This window comes from Equus quagga, chromosome 7 (assembly GCF_021613505.1).
Source record: "Equus quagga isolate Etosha38 chromosome 7, UCLA_HA_Equagga_1.0, whole genome shotgun sequence".
NCBI classification, from domain to species: domain Eukaryota; kingdom Metazoa; phylum Chordata; class Mammalia; order Perissodactyla; family Equidae; genus Equus; species Equus quagga.
Window position 1 is genome coordinate 124,782,221 of NC_060273.1, and position 26,626 is coordinate 124,808,846.

The following is a 26,626-nucleotide window of genomic DNA, read 5'->3' on the forward strand; positions in this document are numbered from 1 at the left end:
TTTTGGGGGAAAGGGTAACCAAGGAGAGAATGATAAAAATGTCACTGGAGTGAGGAAGCATCATATCATGATAGGCCTTGTAAGACAATTTAGGAAGATTAAACTCTTATTGAAGGCAGCAGGGAACCACTGAAGAATGTGGAGCTGAAAAATGATGGAAGTGGGAGAAAGGATTAGAAGGGGGCAAGGCTAGAGGAAGGAAGACTTGCTGGGATTCTGTGACATTGATTCAGGAAACAGATGGTGGTATAGTGGGGCTAGACAGAACTGGCCATCACAGAGGAAGAAACAACAACATTTGGTGATTGGTTGGGCCCAGGATGGTGGACGATGTCTAGTTGGGGAGATGGAAGAGTCAGTAATAACAACTATGATAAGGTTGATGCTTTCACCAGTTTGGAAAGCACCCAAGTAGAACAAGATGTGGCTAAAGGTGGAAGGCAGATTATGAGTTCAATTGGAGCTTGTTGACTTTCTTCAAAAGTAGAGACACTTGGACAGGCAGTGGGGACCCTGAAAGGTACTGGCTCTCCGCTGTCTCTCTCAGAGATAAAGAGGAAATAGTGATGATTTCTCTGTTCCTGGGAGCCCCTTTAGGGGGCATGTCTGAGTGACCCATAATACAAGATGCGGAGAGTGGAGTGACATGCTTCTAGGGGAGGATATATCTTTCTTCCTAGCAGGAGGACATATCCCGCGACAGACAGACAGAAGCCACAGCTCAAGATCCATGGCTCTGAGAATTGAGGTATCAGAGAATCTGCCACAAGAATCAGACACTCAGTGCCAAAGGTCACAGGATCTCATTACCAAAACGCATTGCCTTAAAACAATATGCTTTAGGAGGCCTCAGTGGTCATGGGGGTAAGGAATTTAGGGGGAGCAGAAGTAGCTCTGAAATGGCTAAAACCTGAGTTGGGGGCACTTGTCCTTTTCAGGATGCTGGCAAGGTCTTGGTGATATATCCAGGTTTGGGGTCAGCAAATCAGATCAAATTGAAATGAGTATAGATAGATGAAATATAAGGGAAAAAATATTAGCTTTTTTTATCTTAGCTTTGTTGGCTTGTGTATTTTCTTTTGTATTTTAATGGTGCATACCATTAGCAGTGGAGGTCTCGTTTCTTGCAAGATCATTGCTTTTGCAATCCTATCTGGAGCAATTTGTAAAAAGGGCTATACAAAAAAAATGAGGAACTGTATTTCCCTCACTTTTAAGAAATCATTCAAATTGCTAGATGTTTATTTAATGCCAATACATTTCTAACACCCCTAGTTGAAATACTGTGCCTCTCTATGCTGTTAGTGGCACAAAAATGAAAGAATTCAAATATTTTGGTCCAAGGGGATGATTTTTCTGTTTTCAACACGAGTTTTCCAGTTTACACTCCCATTACTTATCATTGATCTAGTCCTTTGTATCTCTCTGTACTTTATATACTAACACAACTGGCCTCATCAAAAGCTATGAATACACCAGTTCAGGGAGTGTATTTTGCTCCACGAAATCTGTTAGGAATTCCCAGAAAATTATATTGAGCATATCTTAAGGGTTGAAATTTCTCCTGCAAGTGAGTAAATTCCCTCTAAGATAAGAACTATGGCAGGAGTCATAAGGGTCAGGGCTCACTGGTGACCTGAATTTCTGTAAGCAGAGCACAGTCGACTTCCCAACAGAGCCTTGCAAAAGGCTGGCCAACTCCCTTCTGCTGTATTAGTCATTGTTAGCCACACTAGGGAGTGATTTAACTCACTTTACAAAAAAAGATAGTTCTGCTACCCTCAGGGGGGTGTTCGGTTAGTCACCAGCACCAGTTTTTGTGGCCTCTGGCATCACACTGCACCTATCCTTCCTCGTAACAGTTTGGGCTAAAATGGAAGTGGCAGCAGATTAACACTCCAATTCCACACCCTTAATGCGGCTATTCTTGTGCACCAGGCACGTGCTAAACACTGTTTTACATGATCTCATTTAATGCTCAGAACCACCTGTGACGTGGGGTCATTGGCTGCATTTTAGAAATGACAAAACTGAAGTTCAGGGAGAGGAAGACATTTCCCAAGGGTCCCCCAGAACTGGTGTAGTAGAGAAGAGGTCATGGAAATAAGGGTCCACAGACATGTTTTAAAAACAGTCTGAAGCTCCTGCATTTGCCGTGCAGTCTCCGTGCAGCATCTGAACCAGCTGTATAACTAACTGCGCACGGAATCCAGAACTGCCTGTGTTGTGTGCTCTCGCACCACTAAACGATTGACTAAAAGAACAGCCTGCTGACTGACTACAGAGTCTAAACTCTTACATCAGTAACTCTGAGTTAGATCAGTGAAGGCTGTCAAACTGATCACACGGTGAAACAAAAAGTAGACCAGTAAATGTTAACTCTTATCTATCTTTGCCATCAATTTATTAGCTACCTTGTCATTCAGTAGTGTACCAGGACAAGAGACATAGCCGGGTATATTTTGCTAGTGGGAAGAAACAGTTACAAGAGTGAGGACCCATTCAAAAGACCATGAGAGATGGAGGGGGACACACAGAGAAAAAGCAGTTTTTTTCCATAATGAGCTGGTCCCACCTAGCAGAAATTTTTTAAAAAATGACATGGTTCCATTCATTGCAGAGTTTATTTAAAAGGCAACTAATCAGATCTAATTTCTTACAGGCCACTTGAAGAAAACATAAGGCGAGTCTCTTTAGAATTTTTCCTAACGACAGTTCTACAGGTAGAAAAACATTACTGTCTTCATTCTAGCCATAGCTATCATTTCACAATTCAGAAAACATGTTGTGAGAATTTGTTGTACAGCACGAGAACTTTCTGGAATCAAAGCATTAGTATTACCTAATAGATATAGGAAGCCCAGATTATAGAGAAGTAATGTGAATAAACCACAACCACTCAGGAAATCGTACGCAATGGGGTTTCCTGCATCAGACTGTACTTCAAAGCTTTGGGGCACCAAAAGGCAGAAGCTAAGGAATCTGCTATTTTGGTGCTGTGAGTAGTTTTTTGCATCCCAAGAAGTGAAACCTAGAGCAGGCAGCTATTTTTTTTTATTCTGGGAAAACCCAATATGCCTTTCAGTTCTGAAAAATAGAAAAAGTAAATACTTTCTGTTCCTGGGGCAGAACTAATAACCTGGAGTCAGACGCTTAAACCCAGAGGCTGAGTCTTCCATTTAGTCACACGAATTGGATACGACCTAACAGAGTTCTCTTCCTCTGCAGACACTTTTTGGGGTGGAGGAGGGCAGAGTCCAGGGCAGAAAACTTTTCTTTTTCTTTATATGGATTTATGTTGCTTTGCAACAGCATATTCTTGTTTATTGTCAGGGAGACCCTCTCAGAGCTCGCAGGCCTGTGATGTGTGTGTGTGTGTGTGTGTACATAAATGCATGTCTTTCTGTGTTATTGTTCCCAGATGTCAAGATCTTGGCATCAGAGAATCTGAGGACTGCAGCAAAGTTGGGTATGTCTGAACTCAACTTTTTTTTGAGGAAGATTAGCCTTGAGCTAACATCTACCACCAATCCCTCTCTTTTTGCTGAGGAAGACTGGCCTTGAGCTAACATCCATGCCCATCTTCCTCTACTTTATATGTGGGACACCTATCACAGCATGGCTTGCCAAGCAGTGTGTAGGTCCGCACCCAGGAGCCCAACGGGTGAACCCCGGGCCGCCAGAGCGGAATGTGCGAACTTAACCGCTGTGCCACTGGGCTGGCCCCTAAACTTAACATTTTATAAAAAGTTCTTGACTGGGCTTGGTACAGCTTGGACTACTGCAGATGCCCCATACTTGGTATAATAAGTGACTCAATAGCCCCAGTTTTGGAGAAATATACTGATATTGAACCACTTGCCTGCTGAAATATAGATAGGTTAAGGCCGGCTCTGAGGCAGGGTGCGGGGTTTCCCTTGGAGAATTAACATTGTCATCCTGGAAAGAGGCAGATCCTGGGATGTGCACTGATGGCCGAGGAGGCAGGCTTTAGGATGAGGAGAGGAGGGCCTTCTCTTTCCCTTGGGCCCTCATGATGATTGGGCTGGGAGGGGAGATGTGTTAGGGGAGACTCTCACTGAGACGTGTGTGTCTGTGTGTGCTGGAGGGTGTGTGTTGAAAAGCGGGCTCCTGCAACATGGCCACCACATGTGATTGGTGACTCCCTATAGGTCTGGCTACTGTACATTAAATTAATCAGTGGGGTGCACTTCCCTTGCATTATTCCTAATCTTTCAGGTTTCCAAGTAGTCAGAGTTGCAGTGTGAAGAAGATGAAGACCGTGGAATGACCACTGAAGTCGGCAACGTGGAGGTCACTGGAGAGCTTGATAAGGACTTATTTAAAGTGACAGCCTGGCTTCTGCTGTGCTGTGGGGAATCGAGAGAAGGCCTGATGTCCACTTTGGGGATGTAGCAGTATGGTGGGGCAGCAGCCTAAGGAAGCTGGTTCTAGGAGGTAAAGGAGTGAGCACTGGCCCATGAAAGGAGCAGAGACTTAAAGTCTGAACCAGATGGTCGGCTGAAAGGATAAACAATGGCCAGGAGGGACCTACAGAGAGGAGAACTCAAAAGTCACAAAAGATTAAGGCTCAGGTCTTTATTTTGGATATTTAAAGTTAATATGAACATGGGAGTGCAAATATCTCTTCAAGATAGTGATTTTTTGTCCTTTGGATACATATACAGAAGAGGAATTTCTGGATCAGATGGTAGTTCTATTTTTAATTTTTTGAGAAACCTCCACGTTGTTTTCCATAATGGTTGAACCAGTTTGCATTCCCACCAACAGTGCACGAGAGCTTCCTTTTCTCCACATCCTCATCAACACTTATCTTTCGACTTTTGGATAATAGCTATTCTAACAGCGTGAGGTGATATCTCATTATGGTTTTGATTAGCTTTTCCCTGATGATTAGTGATGTTGAGCATCTTTTGATGTACCCATTGATGATTTTATGTCTTCTTTAGAAAAAAATGTCTATTCAGATTCTTTACCTACTTTAAAAATCAGGTCATTGGGTCTTCTCTCTCTCTTTTTTTTGTTATTGAGTTATATAAATTCCCTATATATTTTGGACATTAATCCTTTATCAGATATGTGGTTTGCAAATATTTTCTCCCACTCCAGAGGTTTCCTTTCCATTTTGTTGATGATTTCCTTTGCTGTCCAGAAACATTTTAGTTTGATGTAGTCCCACTTGTTTATTTTTGCTTTTGTTGACTGTGCTCTGGTGTCATTTCCAAAAAATCATTGCCAAGCCCGATATGAAGGAGGTATATTGTGCTATATCAAGACCAATATCAAGAAGGATGTTTTTTTTCTAGGAGTTTTACGGTTTTGGGCTTATGTTTAAATCTTTAATCCACTTTGAGTTGATTTTTGTGTACTGTGTAAGATAAGGTTCAATTTCATTCTTTTGCATGTGGATATCTGGTTTTCCCAATATCATTTATTGATGAGACTATCCTTTCCCCGTTGTGTATTCTTGGCACATTTGTTGAAAATTAGTTCACTGCAGCATTACTATCACAGTAGCCGAGATGTGGAAACAACCTAAGTGTCCATCAACAGATGAGTGGATAAAAAAATGTAGTGTGTGTGTGTATATATATATATATATATATATATATAATGGAATATTATTCAGCTTTAAAAATGAAGGGAATCCTGCCATTTGCGACAATATGGATGAAACTGGAGGACATTATTCTAAGTGAAATAAGACAGATACAGAAAGATAATATTACATGATCTCACTTATATGTGGAATTAAAAAAAAATGTCGAACTCAGAGTAACAGACAGTAGAATGGTGGTTATCATAGGCTAGGGGGTAGGGGAAAAGAGCAGAGAATGATCAGAGGGTTACTTTCAGTTGTAAAAGGAATAAGTTCTAGAGCCCTAATGTGCATCATGGTGACTACAGCTAATGATAATGTACTGGATACTGGAAATTTGCTAAGAGAGTAAATCTCAAGTGTTCTCGACACACACACACACAAAATGATAAGTATGGGAGGCGATGGATATGTTAATTGGTTTGATTGTGGTAATCATTTCACAATGTATGCATACATCAAAACATTACGTTGAACACCTTAAAGATATACAGTTTTTATTTGTCAAAAGTAAATAAATAAAACCAAAAAAACGTAAACAGGGTTTCATTTTTAGCCTTACATTGACAGGGCTTGGATATAGGATTTGCACACAGAAAGGTAAAACTTGAACACTATCAATGCTAAGAGAGTCTGATATTCTAATTTAGACCAACTTCTCAAGTTAGATTTAGTAAAGGATTTGTTGTAGTAAAATTTTAGTGAGCCCAATCAACAAAACTTTTTATAGCTTATTGTTCTCATAGTTATCATGATACAGGTTTAAATTATTGACTTAAAAAAAAAAACTATTGAGCATCTGTTGTGTACCCAGCATCACTCCAGGCAATGAGATTGGTGGGGAGAACAAAACAGACTGAGTCCCTGTTCTAAGGGTGTTTCCAATCTGGTGAGAAGAGGCAGTCAATAAACAAACAAATACACTCTATAATATACCAGGTTCTGATCAGTGATGTGGAAAAATAACTAATCAGGCAAGGGAAATAATAATGTGACAGGCAGAGAAGGAAGGTGCTATTTCACACAGAGTGATCTGGGAAGCCTCCCTAATAACAGGAAATGTGAGCAGAAACATGAAAGAAGTAAAGGAGAGACTATGTGGTTATCTAAAGGGAAGAGCATTCCAGCCAGAGGGAACAGCATGTGTAAAAGCAGGAGATGCTTGGTTTGTTCAAGGCACAGTAATGACATGAGTGTGATTAGAGATGAGAGGGCAGAAGGGGGCAGGGTAGGAGATGAAGTCAGAGAGATGGAGCTGGGGGCCAATCATCAGAGCCTCTTAAACCACGGTAAAGATCTTGGCTTCTACTTGAGTGTGCAGGTATGGCATGGGAGAGGTGAGCAAAGAAGGAACATGATCTGACATTTTAAAATGCTCACTGGCTGATGTGGGAAGAGACTGCAGGGACACTGGTGAGGATGCTGCTGGGAGAACCCAGGTGAGACAGAAGGTTGGCTTCTTCTAGTTCTGAAGTTGGTAAAATAAAAGAAAAACAAAAAAAGATCAGATTCTGGGTACATATTGCTTGTAAATTGGATGTAGGTTGTGAGAGAAATAGATGAATCAAGGGTGTTTCTAAAAGTTCCTGGCCTGGACAACTGGCTGAATGGAGTTGACATTTATGAATGGGAAAGACTGGTGACGTGTTTGAGGAGAAAATAAAGGATTTTAATATTAGATTTATCATGTTGATTGGACATTCAAGTAAAGAGGCCAGGAGTCAATCGGCAGCTTTCAGTGTATAAAGTCCTTTAAAGTTATGGACCAGACGAGAGCACTTAAAGAATCAATATAGAGAAGAGATGAGACCCAAGCACAGACCTCTTTATGGAGACGGGGAAATTAGGAGGAAGCAGAAAAAGAGTAAAGAAGGACTTGCCAGTGGAGTAGGAAGAGAATCAAGAGAGAAAGATGAACCAGAGAACAAGAGCTTTAAGTTATCAACGTGGCAATGTGACTAAGAGGAGGATTTAGGAATGACCGCTGCCTTTAACAACACGGGGATCCTTTGTGATCTTGATAAGAACTCTGTGGTGGAGTGGTAGATGTGATGGCTTGACTGGAGCGGGTTTCAAGAGAGAATGGGAAATGTGCCTATAGCACAGTTCAGCTGGGACCACGATTTGAAGATTTAGAGATACTCTGAATTAGAATTGTTTATTATTGATGTAGAATAATCACCTATGTATCAATAAGTCAGCTCACAGTGAGAGTTAGCAGGCCTGTTAAAAAGAGACTCCCCAAGGATGGCACAGTCCCCGCGACATCGTCTGAGGAAGGTGTACCTCCAAGGGTAGCAGAAGTCATAAGGGGAGGAGGGATCTAGGTAAGGACAGGGCTGCAGGGTTCCATTCAGTTACAATTTGGAGCCTCTTCTAGAAAAGTGGAAAATTCTATTTTATAGTTGTAAGAACGAAGGGAGGACACACAGTAGACCTGTTGACATGGCCTCTGACACTGAGGCCATCAGAAAGACCATCTCAATTATTACTATTTTCTTAAGCTGAAGTTAGTCAAAAGGAATCCATCTACTCACTTTTATTCTATTCAGATTTTTCTTCTTATCTTGGCACTTTGGGATAATATTTCAGAACAAGGCAAGTGGTAGCAAGTCCGGGGATGGAGTTTACTGTTCTTGATACGCACATTTCTCTAGTTTGTGAGTTATGGGCCAAAAATGGCGTGGTAGCTCTGAAAACAAAAGCCAGGCACAAAAAGGTTTGTTTTCACCTTCACGCAGGGCCCTGTGACACTAAGTGTCTCACCCTTCTGGGACTAAGGACACCACGCTTTCCCATAACCTGAAGTAGAAACATTCCACTGTTCTGTTTCTGGAACAACACAGAACACACACCATGCAAAGCAGTCAGAAAACATTTTACTTGTTTTATCTTCTTTTTCCCTCTTGCTAGTTCCCTTTATTTTCACAGGAGGTGGGATGTGATGACCTAAATTAGGCTTCTCCACATCGAATTCCCAGATTCTGGGACACCAGTTTTACTTTCCCACTTAAAGTTTCCCAGAAAGATTCGCAGTGAAAGCAGATGGCTGATCAGTGGCAGCGCGGTCTGAAACAATTTGTTCAAATGGGATTTCCACTGCCTTTTGAGCAGACTGATCCCCAGAAGCAAATGTGCAGTACAGTAGATGGTTATTTCCTGAGGTGACAGATCTCCCATCTGATGGCCTCTGGGTGTAAGTCTCATGAACCGTAATGCTTTTAGCACACAATCCGGTAAATGCCCAGCGCAGATTTTACCAAATAAGCCTCGTTCTGCATACAGGGTTATAAAAGTCAGGCGATTAAAAAAAAAATGGTGTTTACCCCTCTTCACTTTTTCTAAGCTTACACCCCTGGGTTTTTGTTAACGTTTAAAAAAGATATTTAAAACTGCACTTCAGCCACCTCGTAAAATGAAAGAGGGCATTGTACAAGCACCAAAGGTACGTCAGTGCTTTTATCAAATTCAGGGGCCGGCTCTGCTGCGCTAATTGGAACCAGGTGTTGAAAATGCAAGACAGGATTTTCAGCTGTTCTTTAATTAAATGGAATAAAATAAGGACTAAACCTGCCATTTCTTTAGAAGGAGAGGCTGCTGGGTTGTCGTATTAGCAGGACTGATGCACAATCCTGAGCGGGGCTGCTGGCACCTGTGTCAGGGCTCCAGGGACATTGCTAGTTGCTTTAATATTTAAGGCGTTATCAACGATTCTGTGATGAGATTTAGCCACACTCATGGAAGGCCGGGTTACAAATGCTTCTCTGATAAGAGGATGAAGGGAAGTGATAGAAAACCTAATCATTTTCAAGTGCACTGGAAGATTGACTCATGAAAGATTTTCTATATTCTTCTAAAGTTCAGTTACTGCAAAAATCATCAGCGAGGTGGGAAAAGTGCCTCCTCGTGCAGTTGCCCACTGAAATCTGTGGAGAAAATGTGGCCAATATGTGCATCTACTAGGAAGACAGTGAGAAACATTATTCCAAGTTTCCTGTTGAAACTTGAAAACAAAATATAATTTGATGTTTTAAAAGTGCTATTTCTGCCACTTTATATTCAGGGGGAAAGGATACTCTATAACTCTCTCAAGCTTCCCTTGGCCACAACCTCTTCTCCCTGTACTCTCCCACAAAATAGGAGCAGGCTGACTCTCCTTCGTGCCCCCTAAGCATCCTGGGCACATCTCTTTCACGGCACTTCCATAGCTCTTGATTGTCTGGGTACAGGTCTGCCTCCTTCTTTGGCCTAGACTTCCAGACACCGTGAGACAGGAGATGTCTTATTCATTTTCATACCCCCAGTGCCTGGCAGAGTGCTTGGCACCAAGTGTTCAGTAAACACCTGATGAATGAATGAAGACATACACATGAGGACTTGTGTTCTTCTAACCATAGTTGAGAACTCTGTGTAAGCCCAAGGTCCCATGTCCGTGGATATAGGCCAAAGGTCAAATTCTTGAGATTAATAAGATTACTGTCACAAACGATAGTGGAAGTGAAAGCACTTAGTGGGTTACCATCACAGAAAAAACCTGACATTTGCTGATTGTAGGCAGTTATGAAAGTTATTGATACCACGTCTGACAGGTTAGGGCTATAATGGAAAAGTCAAAGGCAGTCATGCTGTTCAGAAAGGGCAGTATTTTGCATAGAATTCTCAAGAAAATCCTAGTATTATTTTTATTATGTACTTTTTCTTTCTATGTCTCATCTTCCTTAAATCTAATTCTTGCAGAATATAAATTCTTGTTAAACAAACATGGCCTTCAGATGATACGGTATTGAGTACGAAAATCTATCTCCAAGTCAGAAGTAACCATACTTTGAGATCCCACATCATAAGGAAAGATAACCAGTTACAGCCAATATAGAAGAATTGTAATTTTATCTTTTGAGGGAGAATATGAATAAATGAATTAGTGAGTGAATACGTGAGCATACTTAAAGCTCTCGGGTAGATTTTTCTCTTCCCTGATAGCATATGGATAGACACAATGTTTTCCTCTGAACTTCTTCAGTTTTATACCTCAGTGGCAGATCCACCTCCCTTCTGACAGTCACATTATCTTTTTAGATAGGTCAATACCTTCAATCAGGTCTTGCTTTGCCTGGAAGTTATGCCATCTTTTCAACATGACATTGCATGTATGGTGGGGGGTAGACAGTATTACTTTAACATTTAACACTGGGAAAACATTACATGAAAACATGTTACATGACTATTTGATCAAAACAAGGGACACCCAAAAGAAAGAGATAGCTAAGTGGCTCTGCCTGAGAAAATAATAGGAATTGGAGGAAAGCAGAGAGAGGAAAGAGGGAGGAGAGAGGGAAGGGATGGACAATATGGCAGGAGGCTGGACACAATGGAGACATGTTGCCAATGGGAAATTCATGCAGTAGGAAAGCCAGAAGATTTTAAGGAATAGAGTTTTGGTAAAATCAGATATAAATTGCTCATTTTCTTTGAGGTGAAGAGTCTCTCTCTGACCCAAACCTTCAATAAATTCTGCTACATACAGAGATTTCTGAGTGCTTTTGTCACGGAAATCAAAGAACAGGAAGTGAGTTCCATGGCTGGGTTGGCACAGAGCGAATGGAAAAAGAAGAAAATCAGGGTTGATAAGACATCAGTGAGACTGAGAGCCCGGTGGAAGCAGGAATTCAGACAGAAGTGACCGTGGAAATAAATTCCACAGGAATTCAAAAGTCTTGGGAAGAGCATCAGACTTTAGAAAGGATCAGGGATAGGAAGCTTGAGCTAACATTTCAAAGAAAGGGTCAATTTAGCTGATAATCTGGTTGTACATAACTCTGTTGATCCATTATGTGCCAATTTGATAATGCAATAGTGACAATCATGACAAGGGCTTCCATACACACTTCACTTACTGTGTAGCAGGCACTGTGCCAAGTACTTTATCTGCATTATCTTATTTAATTCTCCTTGTGCGGATGAGAAAACTCAAGTTCAGAGAAAACAACAGTCACACAGTTAACAGCTGGTAGACACAGAGTAGAAACTTGGCTTCATCCGGGCCCCAAATCCATATTTCTAATTCCTGTCTATTACTAGGTTCCAGCCAGAACGCACCTGCTTTTTGTCTCATGTATATACTAAAAGCCACTACAAATGTAAAAATGTCTCTGTATGTTATTCTATGTGAGTAACTGTGTAAGCTATTGTCAAAGTGGCATTATATAACCAACTATCCCAAATCTCAGTGGCTTTGAGCTGCAAGCAGTTGTTCTCATGGTCACCGTCAGCACGGTTGACTGCAGTTCAGTTTATCTGGATTGGGCTCAGCTGGATGGCTCTTCTAAAGCTTTCAGGGCAGCGAGCTTGGCTCCAGCTTGTACACTGGGTTCAGTTTTGCTCCATGTCTGATCAGGGGCCCAGGTAGGAGGTGCAGCAGCTACCTGGGGCATGTTCCTCTCACGGCAGAGACTGGAAGCTCCCAAAGGAAAAGGAGAAATATGTAATGCCTCTTAACTCCTAGGCTCAAAACTGGTATATTGTTATTTCATCCATGTTTTATCAGCCAAAGCAAGTCAATGGAGTGATGATGGTGGAGAGTAAATATTTGTTGACAGTAATTTAATCTTCCATGGTAACCTAATTACTCTTCTGCAACCTTAGCTCCTTAGAGAGATACACTATATTATCTCTCTTAAGGGAGTGGAACAAGATTGTTTCCAATATTATTCAGTAGAGGTTCTAGAAAATTTCACTTGCTTGAATTCCCTAAATGTTTGCAAAGCATAATGACAAAACCACCACTTTTAAGTATAATTCTCCGAACCTCACTACCACCTTCGCACCCCAACAGGGGTCTAGAAGTCTCAAAGTTTTCAATCAGATGATACATGAAGGAGAGAGTGACAGAGAGGAACCCTTTGTCATTGCATGAAAATGCTATAACTTGAAAGTAGTCTCTTGACTATTTGATAAGATCAAGAAAAATTACATTGCTTTGGATTCTTTAAAGGATCAATATACATATTATTTTACCAATGGTGGCAACTTTGTGAGATCTCACACTTAAAATTCACTTTTAAATACAATTTATAGTACTGACCCATGTTGCTGAAGATCAGACATTTCATACTATCACTAAAATCTGTCAATGATTTGAAGACATATCTAATGTAGATAAGACCTTAGCTGTATGTAATGGCATTTTAATGAATTTTAAAATTTATATTATGAAATATTATATAAATTTTAATTATAAAAGTGATTTTACTTTCCCATCATATTCAAAAGTTTGTCTATACCAGTCTAGAGTAAAGCTCTTTTGAAATATTCTTTTAATGGTATGTTAACTAGTGACAACTTATTAATTGGAGATAATGAAAATTAACTGAGATTTTTTCTGGGGAATGTATTTGCTTTCCCTTTTAGTTGGGTATCTGGTTGTTTGTTTTCAAGAACCACTCCATTGATAAAACTCCAGGAAAGGGACCAGTGATTTTTAAGGACATGCCTGTGGAACTGGCTCTGAAACACATAAGGATCTGAGGCTACGCCGGGCGCTGGCTACTCTCCCATCAGTCCCAAGCGCCACAGGGCTCCTCTGTTTCTGTGCAAATCTGCGGCTTTCTGTCTCTTGCAATCATCTGTCTCTGCTAACTTATAGACTGGCTTTTTCAGTGAACCCAGGTCCAGCTGGGCCATGGGGTCACGTTTCTTCCCCAGGTCTAATCAACTTTGGCTGGGGCTCGGAAGTGGGCAGGGTCATGTGGCCTGAAATGAGGCTCCTCTATAGGAGATGTCTTGTATACCTCGAAGTCCTCTGGGCTCCACCCAATTCTTTGGCAATCGGTTCCAGGCAGGCTTTGCCCTACTTCAAGCAGGTAAAACCGGCACCTGTGCTCCTCTGGTTTCCAGCTCTAGGGCTTCCCTGAGACTGCAGCTTGGGTTACATGCAGGCACCTGCTGTGTGTTCACACAGGTGCAACGTGAAGTATGCGGGAGCAATGCTTCCAGGCCACCCCTGACCGATGGGAAATAGCACCCCATGGATAAATGCTGTTCCCTTTCACCCTTGGACGTATATTTCTGAGATGCATTTCAGGAGTGCCTCAGAAGATCCTGGTGGGGTGGAGCATCCACCATCCACAGGGCTGGCCGACTTGATGGGGCATCCTTGCACTGGCTTTTCCCCCTTTCCTGTGCTCTGATTCCTGTCCTGCAGTCCTGCTCCCTGGGGTCATATTGCAAACGAATTGCCTGTACTCGAGGCCTCCTCTCAGGCTCGGCTTTGGAGGAGCACAGAGTAAAACAGATTTCTGGAAGAGTCTTGTATGCGCAGCTTCCAGAAATTTGTCTAATTCGCCTATATTTATTTGACTGGGTATTTTTCAGATAGTAATTAAGTTGGAGACTGTCTCTAAATCAAAAATAAGTGGTTCAGGACTAGCCTATATTCCATTTACTGGAACAGTGGCCACCAAAATTACTCCTGCTCTTAATAGGGACCTCCACTGTCCAGACAGATGCAGGGCTTTACTCTCCCTCTCCTTTCCTACAAAATGAGAGCCCTTAGGGGAAAAGGGGCCCTTATTCAGAAAGTATAATTATCTGCGACATCGTGAGATGAGAGTTTAGGATGAAGGGCATTCAAAAGAGGGAAGAAAAATCAGCTATGAGTTTTATTCAAATAGAGGGGAGGAAAATCAGAAAGCGAGAACAATAGTGGGTAAATGAGAGGATATGTGGATATTTGAAAGGGAGAAAACGAGTAGAAGGCACTCTGGAGAGTGGTTTAGGTTGAATGGGTAAGAAAGAGCATAGTGTGTTAGCACAGGAGACAGTGATGGTCAGTTATGAAGTGACCATGACTTGTTTGTTGTAATGGATTTTTCAAGGTATCCTTTTCCAGTTATTAATGTACAGAGAAAGTGTCGCTTCTCGGCCTTTTGGTTAAAGCTCAAGTGCAAAATACAGAGAAAATCATCTTAGGTTAGCTTATAGAACACTAGCAAATGAAATTCGCCCTCCAGAAAAGCATTTTTAGAAGCTGTCAGATCAGCAGCGAAGATTTTTAATTCGGACAATAGCTACAAATGGATGCGTGGGTAGTTCTTTTGTGGTTATATCATTCTCCCTTACCAAATGTGTTAACTACCTAAATTTTGGATTTCCTGATTTATAGGTCAATTCATGAGGGCTTTCATAAATTCAGATGCCAGATATCTTTCATTTTATTAAAAAAGGGATCCTATAAATAATACTGAGTGCAAGAATGAGAGACACAAAAGGATGTGGGTTGGCTGCTCTTCTGGGCAATATCTATCCGGGGTCCTCTTGAGTGGCCTTCCTCCCCCATTCCCAGATGTCCAGGCCTCAGGACCTGAAGCTTTCTGGCCCATATCTTCCCAAGGCAGTGTCAGTTAGAACTGTGGAGCTCAATTCTTGTCATGTCTTTACTACATAACTTGGCATCATACTCCTAAACACCTCTGGCCAACATTCCTTCTGGGTGTCGATACCTTCTAACTTGCCTCCTTCATTCTGATGAGTGACAATTACAAACTTGGGCATTAACCCCAGCCCCCCCCCCCCCCCCCCCCCAGGACCTTCTGCACTCTCCTCTGCTCTGGCAGACAACTCCATCCTCAGCTCACTCTCCCCAAGCCCCACAAATTTCTCTTAACCTCCCAATTGGATCTCTTGTCTTCTGTGGATCCTCACCCATAACTTTTAACGTTTTGTTCTTCTCTTTATGCCACTTATCCTACCACTCCTTGATATTACAGTTCATTATATAGTGGTTTTGGGCCCTGATCTCAACCCTCCATCCCATATACTCAGTTCTTTAAAAGCAGGTCTCAAATTTCACTTAGTAGAATATAAACTCCACAGCAACAGAGCACCTGCATTCTTCACTGATGCATCTAGAGCCCAGAACAGAGAGTGGCACAAATGCTTAACAAACATGTAGTGAATGGATGGATTTACCTTTAAATTCTCCACATGGCCTGATTCTATATTTTGTGCATAACTGATCCTTTATAAACATTTGTTGAATCAAACTTATCCATTAAAGGATAACTTAGAGCCGTGTTTGGCTCTAAAACACGGGGTCTAGTATTTTATAAATTTCAGTTATAGGCCACTAAGAAAAACTTTTCTAAAGTAGTTTCCTGACCTTTTAAAACTACAAAATAAAGACATTTCTTTCTGAGATGGACTTCACGTTTCACGAACTTCCCTAATGAGGCCTGAGCCATATCACCTGATGCCAGGGCCAAGAATTGTAAATTTTAAGCTGAAAAAACCTTCAGAAGTGCAATCACCTTGCTTTAGAAGTGAGGGCGACAAGGTAAAGAAAGGCATGCTGCATTATAACTCAATTCTTGTGCCCACACTTCAGTGTTCTTCCACAACAAGCTGTTTAGTTACAGACAATAGAAAAACCACGGCGTGGAATGACAGGATCTGGATATCTTAAAGCCAGATCTGTAGATAGAAATATAAAAGCAGCCCTTCAATTTCTCCACACTACATATAAAGAGGAAACCAAGATTAAGGGCTTCTTATGCTCTGTACTAACCAGCTGAATCAATCTGACACAAGCAATGCTTGAAAAGATTCACGGCCCTAGAAAAATACAATCAAAATTTTGTAAATATTTAGAATTTTATACATTCTATTGTTACGATTCCTCAGGAAACACTTTCCGTACATCCCTCTCTCACCACTAGCGGGTTAATAATCAAAATTCTGTTTTATTTTTCTTCTCTTTCACTTACAAAATTATATATATATATAAAATATATATGCGTGTGTACATACATCACACACATACACACATATACACATACAGAGTTGTATACTGATTTTGGTTAGTCATTTGTGGTCTATTCAGATGAGATAACATTATTTTGAGATTCTGGTAATTTATGTACAAAATCCCTTTGGAAAAATCCAAGGCAAACCTTGGATTATATGAGGTTCATTAGTGAAATTCTATGCGGCTGAGTAAAATTTTATATTTTATATTTTTATATTTCACATATTTATACTTACATTTAAAATTTTTCTTCTTAAGTGGAAGCCACTATGGAAGTAAAAATGCAGCAAAATTTCAACTTAAAATATTTTGTGGTTCCATTGACTTAGTAAAATCCTATTTCTGATATAAACAATAATGTGTGATTTCTTTCTTGTTCTCTCTCTCTGTAGCCAAGCCTATATGCATATACATACGTGTATATATTATTTATAATTAATCACAAAATGTACTTGAGCTTTCTGAACAATTATTTCTTTGTATCAATTCATCTGGCTAAATTTCAATCTTTTAATGAGTTTCTTTTCAAAATGGTTTAGTAACTTAAAGATAACATTTGAGTGCCTACTATGTGACAGACATGCATTTATTCATTCAACAAACACTAAGCCTCTATGAATACAGCCCTATTCTAGGTACTGGGAGATAGAGAGAGAGAGCAGATGGCCATGCCTCTGCTATGAGGGGGCTTACTTTCTATGGAGAGACTATGGAGAGAAAAAGAGAAAGAGAGAGTGACATGAAAAAATACTTCTAGACAGTGATATGCACCGTGAAAAACACATTCCAACGGGACAGAGTGACTGGGAGCATGCATATCTTTAAACAGGGTATTTCACGGAAAGCATCTCTGAAGAGGTGACATTTGATTCTAGATCTGAAAGATGAGAAGAAACCCACTGTACGAAGATGAGCCTTCGGCAGGAGGATCAACAGTACAATGGTTCTGAGATCTGGCCGACCTGAGGGACAGTAAGGGGCAAGGTAAGTAAAGAGAAAGGAGCAGGAAGTCAGGGGAGAGAGGCAGGGGCCTGATCCTATAAGACCTTGTAGGCTGTGGTAAGGGGTGTGGACTTGACTCAAAGGGCAATGGATTACCATTGGAGGAGGGTTTTAATCCAGGCAGTGAAATGATCTTATCGAAGATTTTAAAACCCCTTCGTCTGGATTGTAGAGGAGCAGGAGACGAAGCAGGAAGGCCGGTCCGGAGGCAGACACAGCCGACAGAACGAGAGAAGAAGGCAGGGTCGAGCTGCGTTTTGGAGGTAAAAATAATGGATGTGGGAGGGGAGGGAAGCAGAGTCACCGAGGAGGATTCCTGGGTTTTTAGCTTGAAGAACTGGGTAAGTAGCAGTGCAGTTTGTTGGATGGGAAGACTAGGGAGGAAACGATGATTGAGATATAGTCTAATCTCTGCTTTAGATGTGCTAAAGCATCCAAATAAAAGCATGAACAGACAGACGTACTCAGCCAGATTTTTAAGAACCTCTTTCTATGATAAATTAATGATAAATAATTATATATATTATATACTGTTGAATAAATATCAGAATATAATATATATATTATATACTATCGAAAGAGAACTACTCTAATCTTGGAGATATTAGCCTATAGATGGTTTTTAAAGCCACAGATAACCTAAGGAGCCAATGTAGGTGATGAAGAGAAGGCTGAAGATTAAGCCCAGGGCACTCACATTTAACTGTTAGGCAAGAAGGAATCAGCCAAGAAGTCTAAAAAATGAGTGGCCAGAAAACAAGAGAAATACAAACAGTGTATGTTACTGCAAGAGTCAAGTGAAGAAAATGTTTACTGAGGAGAAGTGATTAACTATGTCAAATGTTGCTGAGAGGCTTAGTAAGATGAGGACTGAGAACGAACCAGCTATGGGATTTAGCGACATGGTGGTCATTGTTAACTCTGAGTAGCAAGGAGGGAACGGATGTTCAAGCAGAGAGAAGTGAAGACAGAATGAGAGGTTAAGAAGCAGGAATAGTGAATATTAAAAAAAAAAAAAGTGCCAGATGTTATTGAGGATAGACAAGTGAATACGACAAGGTCCCTGTCTTCAAAGAAGGCCCTTGTACATGTTAAGATAAATCTTTTATTAACAATCTCTGAAAAGTATTCTTTTTTGGATACAAAAGAGGGCTACATTTATATTAATAAGCACGTTACTATAGGAGCAGGACTTTATAAAGGAAAAAGTGGAGCTAAATAACATTATTAAGAACACAAAGTCTTCAATACATCAAAAATTTTATCATCAGATTTTCAGGTTGCTTGTGTACAACTAAAAATAGCTTTTATACATCATTCCACAAATTAAAATGCTCAAACATCGTTGTTCAGAATATGACTATTCAAAAAAGCACCATAGACATTTTCTCTGTCCTGTTTCCAAAATCCTCCTAGACAGGATGTTAGACAGCTACCACATATAATATGTGTGAATTGGATAAGATAAATGTGTCCTTCGCAACAAAAAGTCTGAGATTTTATGTAATTATAGTCATGCTGAATGAACAGTTTAGAATAATGTGCCATTGTCATCAAATCATATCTTCATACACGTGTAATCCACTCTGCACAATGGTTTCAACTCGGTGTGTATGTAATTAAATTGTAAGGTGCAGTAATAGCTGCTGCTGAGTTGAAATTTTGCTTTTTCAGTTTAAAGAAATGAATAGAAAGTACAGTCTAGTGAACATCAAAGTACTTTTCTGAGACAGTTAAATCTCATCAAAGAGGTCTTCTGGACTACTGTTTCTTAGAGTTTCTAAAGACATGTTTTCAGCTGAGCTGTGCTCCTTTCTCAACGCCTCAGGTAGTGGAGGTTCATGCCTAGAGCAAAAAGAAAATCAAGATAATTTTATTTTTAAAAATTCCGTATAGAGTAAAAGAATATTAAGAGATACATGAGTGAAACAAAAGTTAAACTCTGTTATAGAATTGGTTTAGAGACTTATTTCCCTCTGCTGACTTAACACAAACAGAGATGAAGGGAGTTTAGTTTCTTTAACTGCTTTAGAATTAATTTGTGTCTATTCTGAGCTAACAAAAATTCAACGGCCTACGACAATATTCATAATTAAGGTTGAGAAATGAAATATTCTCTGTGCTGTATTTTTATGCCACGATATAAGGTTTCTCAAGCCATTTCTTTAATAATTTCATCACAGTTTACATTTTCCTTTGGCTCTCTTAAATTCTACCTATTAACATGCACTTTAATCTCCTAACAGCAGGGAGTTCTGATCACACGAATTTCCCTCGTGGTCATTTGATTATCAGCATGTACATAACTAATAACGCCTGCACATTTAGCAGTTGTTGATGAAATGCTGTTGGTCCACACTCATTTACTCAATCTCCATATCCTCATTTAGTAACAGTTGTATTCGGCTTCAGGACTGCAGGCACTACATCAACGCACTGATCTCTATTTTTATGAAAATGTTCTCTTTGAGCCTAGGATAAAAGGCAAGATCACTGATTGTTAACTAGTCTTAAAAACGGTAAGCTGGAGGGTAAAAGAGCTCAACCAGGACAGCTTCGGAACATGTTTATACCCTGCTATAAACCTTGTCAGCGGTTCTCTATGGAACCTAAATAAAATATGCTTAATATTCACGATTAGAGGTGGCTTCAGGGGCAATTATGACTAGGTTGAGTCAACCCAGTAATACTCAGTAATACCCTCATATTTCCAACTTCAAAGGCAGAGGAGGAGCCATGGCAGCTTGGTATAGCTGAAAGAGAATGGGACTTGAAGTCAGGACATAAAGATTTGAATTCAGGTCTATTTCTTATCAGCTCTGTGACTTTAGGCAAGTCATTTAACCTAACGGAACTTCTGTTCTCTCATTTCTAAAACTGAGATAATAATATTTGCCTCAGAGGTAGTCTAAAGACTAAATGAGGTGTTACAAATAAAAATGCTTGTAAATTCCGACAAAACATTTGGAAACTGTTATTAGTAGTTACTAATATTGCATAAACTATAAAAAGAGCTCCCGCTAATAGTGTCTTTAATTTAAAAGAACAGCCCATTAAAAATCCCCAAACATTGAGTATGTTTAGACTATGAGTATTTCAAAAGGCCTGCACTCATTCTTAGCTGCACAGATTCTTAAACATGAAGCCACCACAGGGTCCTCCTTGGCCTCATGACTGCATGCAAATATCCGTTGTCGGCGCCATGAGACCTGGGACAGGTTCTGTCTTATCCTGAGCAAACCAAGTTCAGACAGCATTACCCTCACAGGAATGCCAAGGTGCTAGGCGTTAATGCATTGTCAAGATGACAAGTACTACCCCCTGGGAGTTTCAATGTTAAAATCAACAATAAGTATGGAGATAATTACTGTAACATGTAATTAAATATCTAAAAATATATTCCATGGGAGGAGAAAATGATACAGTACAGGATAAAAGTATAATTATTACATGTGTAAGTTTTCAATGTCAACTCCAAACACATTCAAGATTTTTCTCTGGCCCTAAATGTCTTAGAGTTGCTTTTTGTCTTCTTAGACAAAATAGAGAATTGAATTATTTCTATTAAAAAGTCAGACACGGAAAAACGTCAGTAATTTTGCTCATAGTCTAGACAACGTACAACCAGAACACAGAGATATATCAGTTTAGCTAAAAAAAAAAGTCAGCGCAAGACAAAGGGACTACACTGAAGAGGAAAGTCTGAAGGAAATAGATTCCTGATGCTCCATTTATGATTCTCATCTCCTTCTAAAGTCACGAGGAGCTTAAGAAACAGATTTTGACTCCTTCGTTCTTAGTGCCCAGCACATGTTAGATGCTCAAGTTGTTCAATGAATGGAGGTCACTGTTCTACAGCTTTCCTATCCCTGGTAAGTCAACAGAGTACATTTAGAACTCTCCTTACAACCAAAAAAGAAAAAAATCATTTTTATAAGTAATAAATGTTTACTCTAAGACTTTTTATAAATTCTGAAAAGCATAAAGAGGACAATAAAAATGTACATTATCCTATTTTGCATTATTTGTATTTTCATATGTATTTTTTCAAAAGTGAGGTCACTTTCTCTATATAACCTTGCAGCTTGATGATTTTACTCTACAATATATTAGCAATGTCATTGCATGTTGAAAAATATAGATCTATTTATCATTAATTTTTTTTTTAAAGATTTAATTTTTTTTTCCTTTTTCTCCCCAAAGCCCCCCAGTACATAGTTGTATATTCTTCGTTGTGGGTCCTTCTAGTTGTGGCATGTGGGACGCTGCCTCAGCGTGGTTTGATGAGCAGTGCCATGTCCACGCCCAGGATTCGAACCAACGAAACACTGGGCCGCCTGCAGCAGAGCGCGCGAACTTAACCACTCGGCCACGGGGCCAGCCCCTATTTATCATTACTTTTAATTTGGATGTATTAACTATCAATCCACTGATGAATATTTGAGTTGGTCCCATTTTTTTAATGGTCTTACAAACAATACCATAATTAACCTTAGCATATTTATCAAAGTATTTTTTCATGAACACACTTATTCTAAGAATTCATTCTTAGAGGTGAAATTTGAAAGCAAATAACTCACAGAACCTGTATCTAAAGTCTTAATAGAAAGTGAGCTAAATAAGTAATTTGAAACTTGGGAGTTCCTCTCTGTCTACTTAAATTACCACCATTAGTTATGGCCTACTTTAAGTTGTAAATCTACCACGAAGCATTTTTTTTTTTTTAACTTTCCACATTCAGGCTGATTTTTCTTTTCTCTGATGATTTAAAGTAACTAATACCTGCACTCTACATTTCTTTGTTTGTAATTGTGGTAACACTGGTTTATATTATACAGACTTCAGGTGTACATCACTATAATTCGACTTCTGTATACATACATCACGCTCACCACCAAATGTCTAGTTTCCATCCATCACTGTACAATGACTCCCTCTACCACTCCCTCCCCACCCCACTTTCCCCTCTGGTAACCAGCAATCTGTTCTCTGTATCTATGTATTTGTTTGTTGTTGTTATTTTTAATCTTCCACATGAGTGAAATCATACAGTATTTGTCTTTCTCTGTCTGACTTATTTCACTTAGCATACTACCCTCAAGGTCCATTCATATTGTCAAAAAAGGGTAAGATTTCAACTTTTTTTCTTTTTGGCTGAGTAATATTCCAGTGTGTGTGTTTGTGTGTATATACAAACATATATATCTAAATATATACCACATCTTCTTTATCCATTCATCCATTGATGGTCACTTAGGCTATTTCCATGTCTTGGCTATTGTAAATAATGCTGCATTGAATACAGGGGTGCACATATCTTTTCAAATTAGTGTCTTCATATTCTTTGGATAAATACCCCAATGTGGGATAGCTGGGTCATATAATAGTTCTATTCTTAATTTTTCAAGGAATCTCCATACTGTTTTCCATAGTTGCTGCACCAGTTTGCATTCCCACAGCAGTGTACAAGGGTTCCCTTTTCTCCACAGCCTCTCTGACACTTGTTAAGATTTCTTGTCTTTTTAATAATAGCCATTCTGACAGGTGTGAGGTGATATCTCATTGTGGTTTTGATTTGCATTTCCCTAATAATTAGTGATGCTGAACATCTTTTCATGTGTCTTTAGCCATCTGTACGTACTTTTTGGAAAAATTTCTGTTCATATCCCTTGTGCATTTTTTATATTACAATATACAGCTTTATTCATTTAATCAATATTAAGTATGTTCTATGAACAGCTCACTGTTTTAGGAAAATATAACAAATATGATACAGGTAACACAGAATTCTTGCTTTCAGGAAGCATTCAGTTAAACTTCTTACTTTCTTTACTTTTTTTCAAATTAAAAAACTTAAATTTTTTTCAAATTTTCGTCTTTTCATCCTAAAAATTTTATAAGTAGTTTCAAGGCAAGGATTATGTGATACAAATTTGTTCACAATGATTTAGCCCTTTAGGAATCTCTATAAACATCATATCAATATTTAGGACTCAGGCAGATTTTCAGAGTTTTTATGAACAACATGGTTCAACAGGATCAGGAGATCTTTATTGATGCTCCACCACATGAGCTCTCGATCAGGCAACTGCATCTTTCTGGATCTTGGTTTCTTAATTTGTGGAAAGTTAGGATTATTATAAATGACCTTGAGTTCTTTCAGTTCCCAAATTCTGAGACAGTCGTACTCAAACAGTTGAGCACAGACTACCTTGCAAAATACAGGTTCTGAAAAAATATCTGTGGAACAAATGAATGATGTGGATTAAAGAAGAAAGATCAATGACAGATTAAGAAACCACCTTGGTACAGTTAAAGGCTAAAGTATAAGGACTATTTCAAATAAAGAGAATAAAATGAAACTTCTTCAGATGATGACAACCTCACTAAAAGATGGCTTAAATTCTCAACAATATAATTGAAGTTCTAAGTTCTCTTAGCTTGATTTCACACTGCATTAAAACACACACACACAAACACGAAAAAGATTATTACAACTTGATCAAAATTGTACTACCACCATCTAATTAACAATAAATAGTGTAGATCAAAAGTTAAATTTGTCAAAAAATATCTAAAACTAATAGCAACAAATGTTGGAGAGGTTGCGGAGAAAAAGGAACCCTCATACACTGCTGGTGGGAATGCAAACTGGTGCAGCCACTATGGAAAACAGTATGGAGATTCCTCAAAAAACTAAAAATAGAACTACCATACGATCCAGCCATCCCACTACTGGGTATTTATCCAAAGAGCCTGAAGTCAGCAATCCCAAAAGTCCTGTGCACCCCAATGTTTATTGTAGCACTGTTTACAATAGCCAAGACGTGGAAGCAACCTAAGTGTCCAGCAACAGACGAATGGATAAAGAAGATGTGGTACATATATACAATGGAATACTACTCAGCTGCAAAACAGAACAAAATCATTCCATTTGCAATAACATGGATGGACCTTGAGAGAATTATGTTAAGTGAAATAAGCCAGCAAGAGAAAGATAATCTGTGTATGACTCCACTCATATGAGGAATTTAAAACTATGGACCAAGAACAGTTTAGCGGATACCAGGGGAAAGGTGGGGTGGGGGGTGGGCACAAAGGGTGAAGTGGTGCACCTACAACATGACTGACAAACATTAATGTACAATTGAAATTTCACAAGATTGTAACCTATCAATAACTCAATAAAAAAAAAAAAAGTTAAATTTGTCAAAAGAAATATCTCATCCTGAGAAAGTTTCTCTAAAATGTTAGAATGAACGATTGCCTTCTCTTTTAACTTTCTGGGTGTTGAATTACCAACATCTTTTACATTGGTATTTCCAGCTATTGGCTCATTTTGTATAGACATTTTCTCAGCTGAGTTTAAAATGATATTACCATGGCTGGACTATCAAGATTTTCTTATTTAAAAGGGAAGCATTAGTATTGTTTGGAGTGGATTAGTTGCATTTTATAACATATTCTGAGAATAATATTTATGAAACATGACAAGGTGCCTATCTGAGCAAAGTGAGAGGTCCAGGAAAATGTGTAATGACCGATGGCACCATGATAGTTGAAAAATCATGCTCATTTGACTATGAAATAAACAATGGTTCTGAAATCAAAAATCAAAAGTCAATGTTTATGTGGCCTAACTATATTTCTACCTGCACAATACACATAAAATTCATTTCCAGGTGAATTAAACGTCTAAATGACAAGGGCAAAACTTTAAAGCATTTGGAAGAAAATAAAGGAGAATGTCATTAGGATATTAGAATAGGGAAGTTTTCCTTTTTTAAAGGCAGAAAATGAAACCATAAAGGCAAAAACTGATAAATTCAGTGATTTTAGAAGTAAGTACTTCTTTTCATCAATAGACACCTTAAATAGACTGAAAAGATGAGTCACAAACTGGGGAGGACACTGTAACATATGCTACTAACAAAGGATTACTATCCAAAGAAATCCTATAATTTAAAAAACCCAACATAATTAAAAAATATATGCCAAAGACTACAGGAACTTCCAAGAAGAGGAAAGAATGGGGGCAAATAAGCATTAGCAACCATTAGTAAGTAATTTTACAACAGATTAGCAAAAACTAAAATGTCCAAGAATATCAAAGATCAAGCAGGACATGGAATAACAAGATAAATTACTACTGGTTGGAGTGTAACCATTGGAAACCACCGTGGATAACAATTTGGCAATAACTGCCAAGGTACACGAAGATGTAAGCACCTATAACTCAGGAATTCCACTCCTAGGCACACACTCTAGAGAAACATTTACGTATGTGTGTCAGGAGATAACACAAATGTTCACAGGTGCAGTGTTTCTAACAGTGAAAAACTAAAAACTACCCATATGTCTTCACAGGAAAATGGGCAAATAAGTCATAGTTTTCACACAATGTACTATGATACAGTTATACACATGCATGAATCTCAAACATAATGTTCACCAAAAGAGCAAGGCATAAAAGAATACACACAATATGATTCTCCTTATTTAAAGTTCAAAAACATGCAAACCTCTGCAGTATTACTCTTTGAACACTGGTGTGTATGTGTGTGTGCGTGCGTGTGTGTGGTGTGTCTATATCTGTGCATGGACTTAATAGTTCTGGATCTTATTTGCTCTTCCATGACAATGTTCTCAGATTTCTGAGTCCTATAACTCTAGTTATGGTGAAGATGGTGACATTGAAGAGGGGCAGGTTTAGCATTAGGCATAAGGGATCCACTTTAGACATACTGGGTGAGTCTGGGTGACTGCAGGATATCCAAATGGAGAGAGATGTTGAGTCGGTAGATGAGTCTATCAGTGTAGAGCTCAGGAGGGATGTGCGAACTACGCATACAGAGACAGAAGTCACTGCCACATCCCTGCCACTAACGGCAAATGAGTGAGTTAAAGAGATTGCCCAGAGAAAGTCAACCAGAGAAAAAACATGGAATCCTGGAGAATATTAAAATGTAGGGCAGACAGCTAGAGAGGAAAAGGAGTAAAAGAAGATTGAAAAGGAACGATTTGAGAGCTATGAGAAGTGTTGTCACAGAAGCCAAGGACCAAGTTTATTTTGTGTGCCCACAGCTTGTGCTGTTTCCACTTGCCACCTAAATGCTGGCTTTTTGTACAACTTTAACTGCTGAATCTGTAAACACAGGTTAGGTAAATTATTTTTACCCGCTATGAATTATCTGGAGTCGAGG

At 39.3% G+C, this 26,626-nt stretch overlaps 1 protein-coding gene across 2 annotated transcripts in view; it reads right to left on the minus strand.

The window, feature by feature from the left end:
• Positions 1-26,626, minus strand: part of XRCC4 (X-ray repair cross complementing 4) — a 287,532-nt gene that overhangs the window by 33,747 nt on the left and 227,159 nt on the right. The window contains exon 8 of one of the 2 annotated variants that reach the window (XM_046668024.1): positions 18,515-19,268. The exons of the other annotated variant lie outside the window; for it this stretch is intronic. Within the exon in view, the coding sequence (XP_046523980.1) occupies positions 19,157-19,268 (112 nt within the window). The 3' untranslated portion in view covers positions 18,515-19,156. Of the gene's footprint in view, positions 1-18,514; positions 19,269-26,626 lie in introns of those variants that run through there. 2 annotated transcript variants of the gene reach the window in all.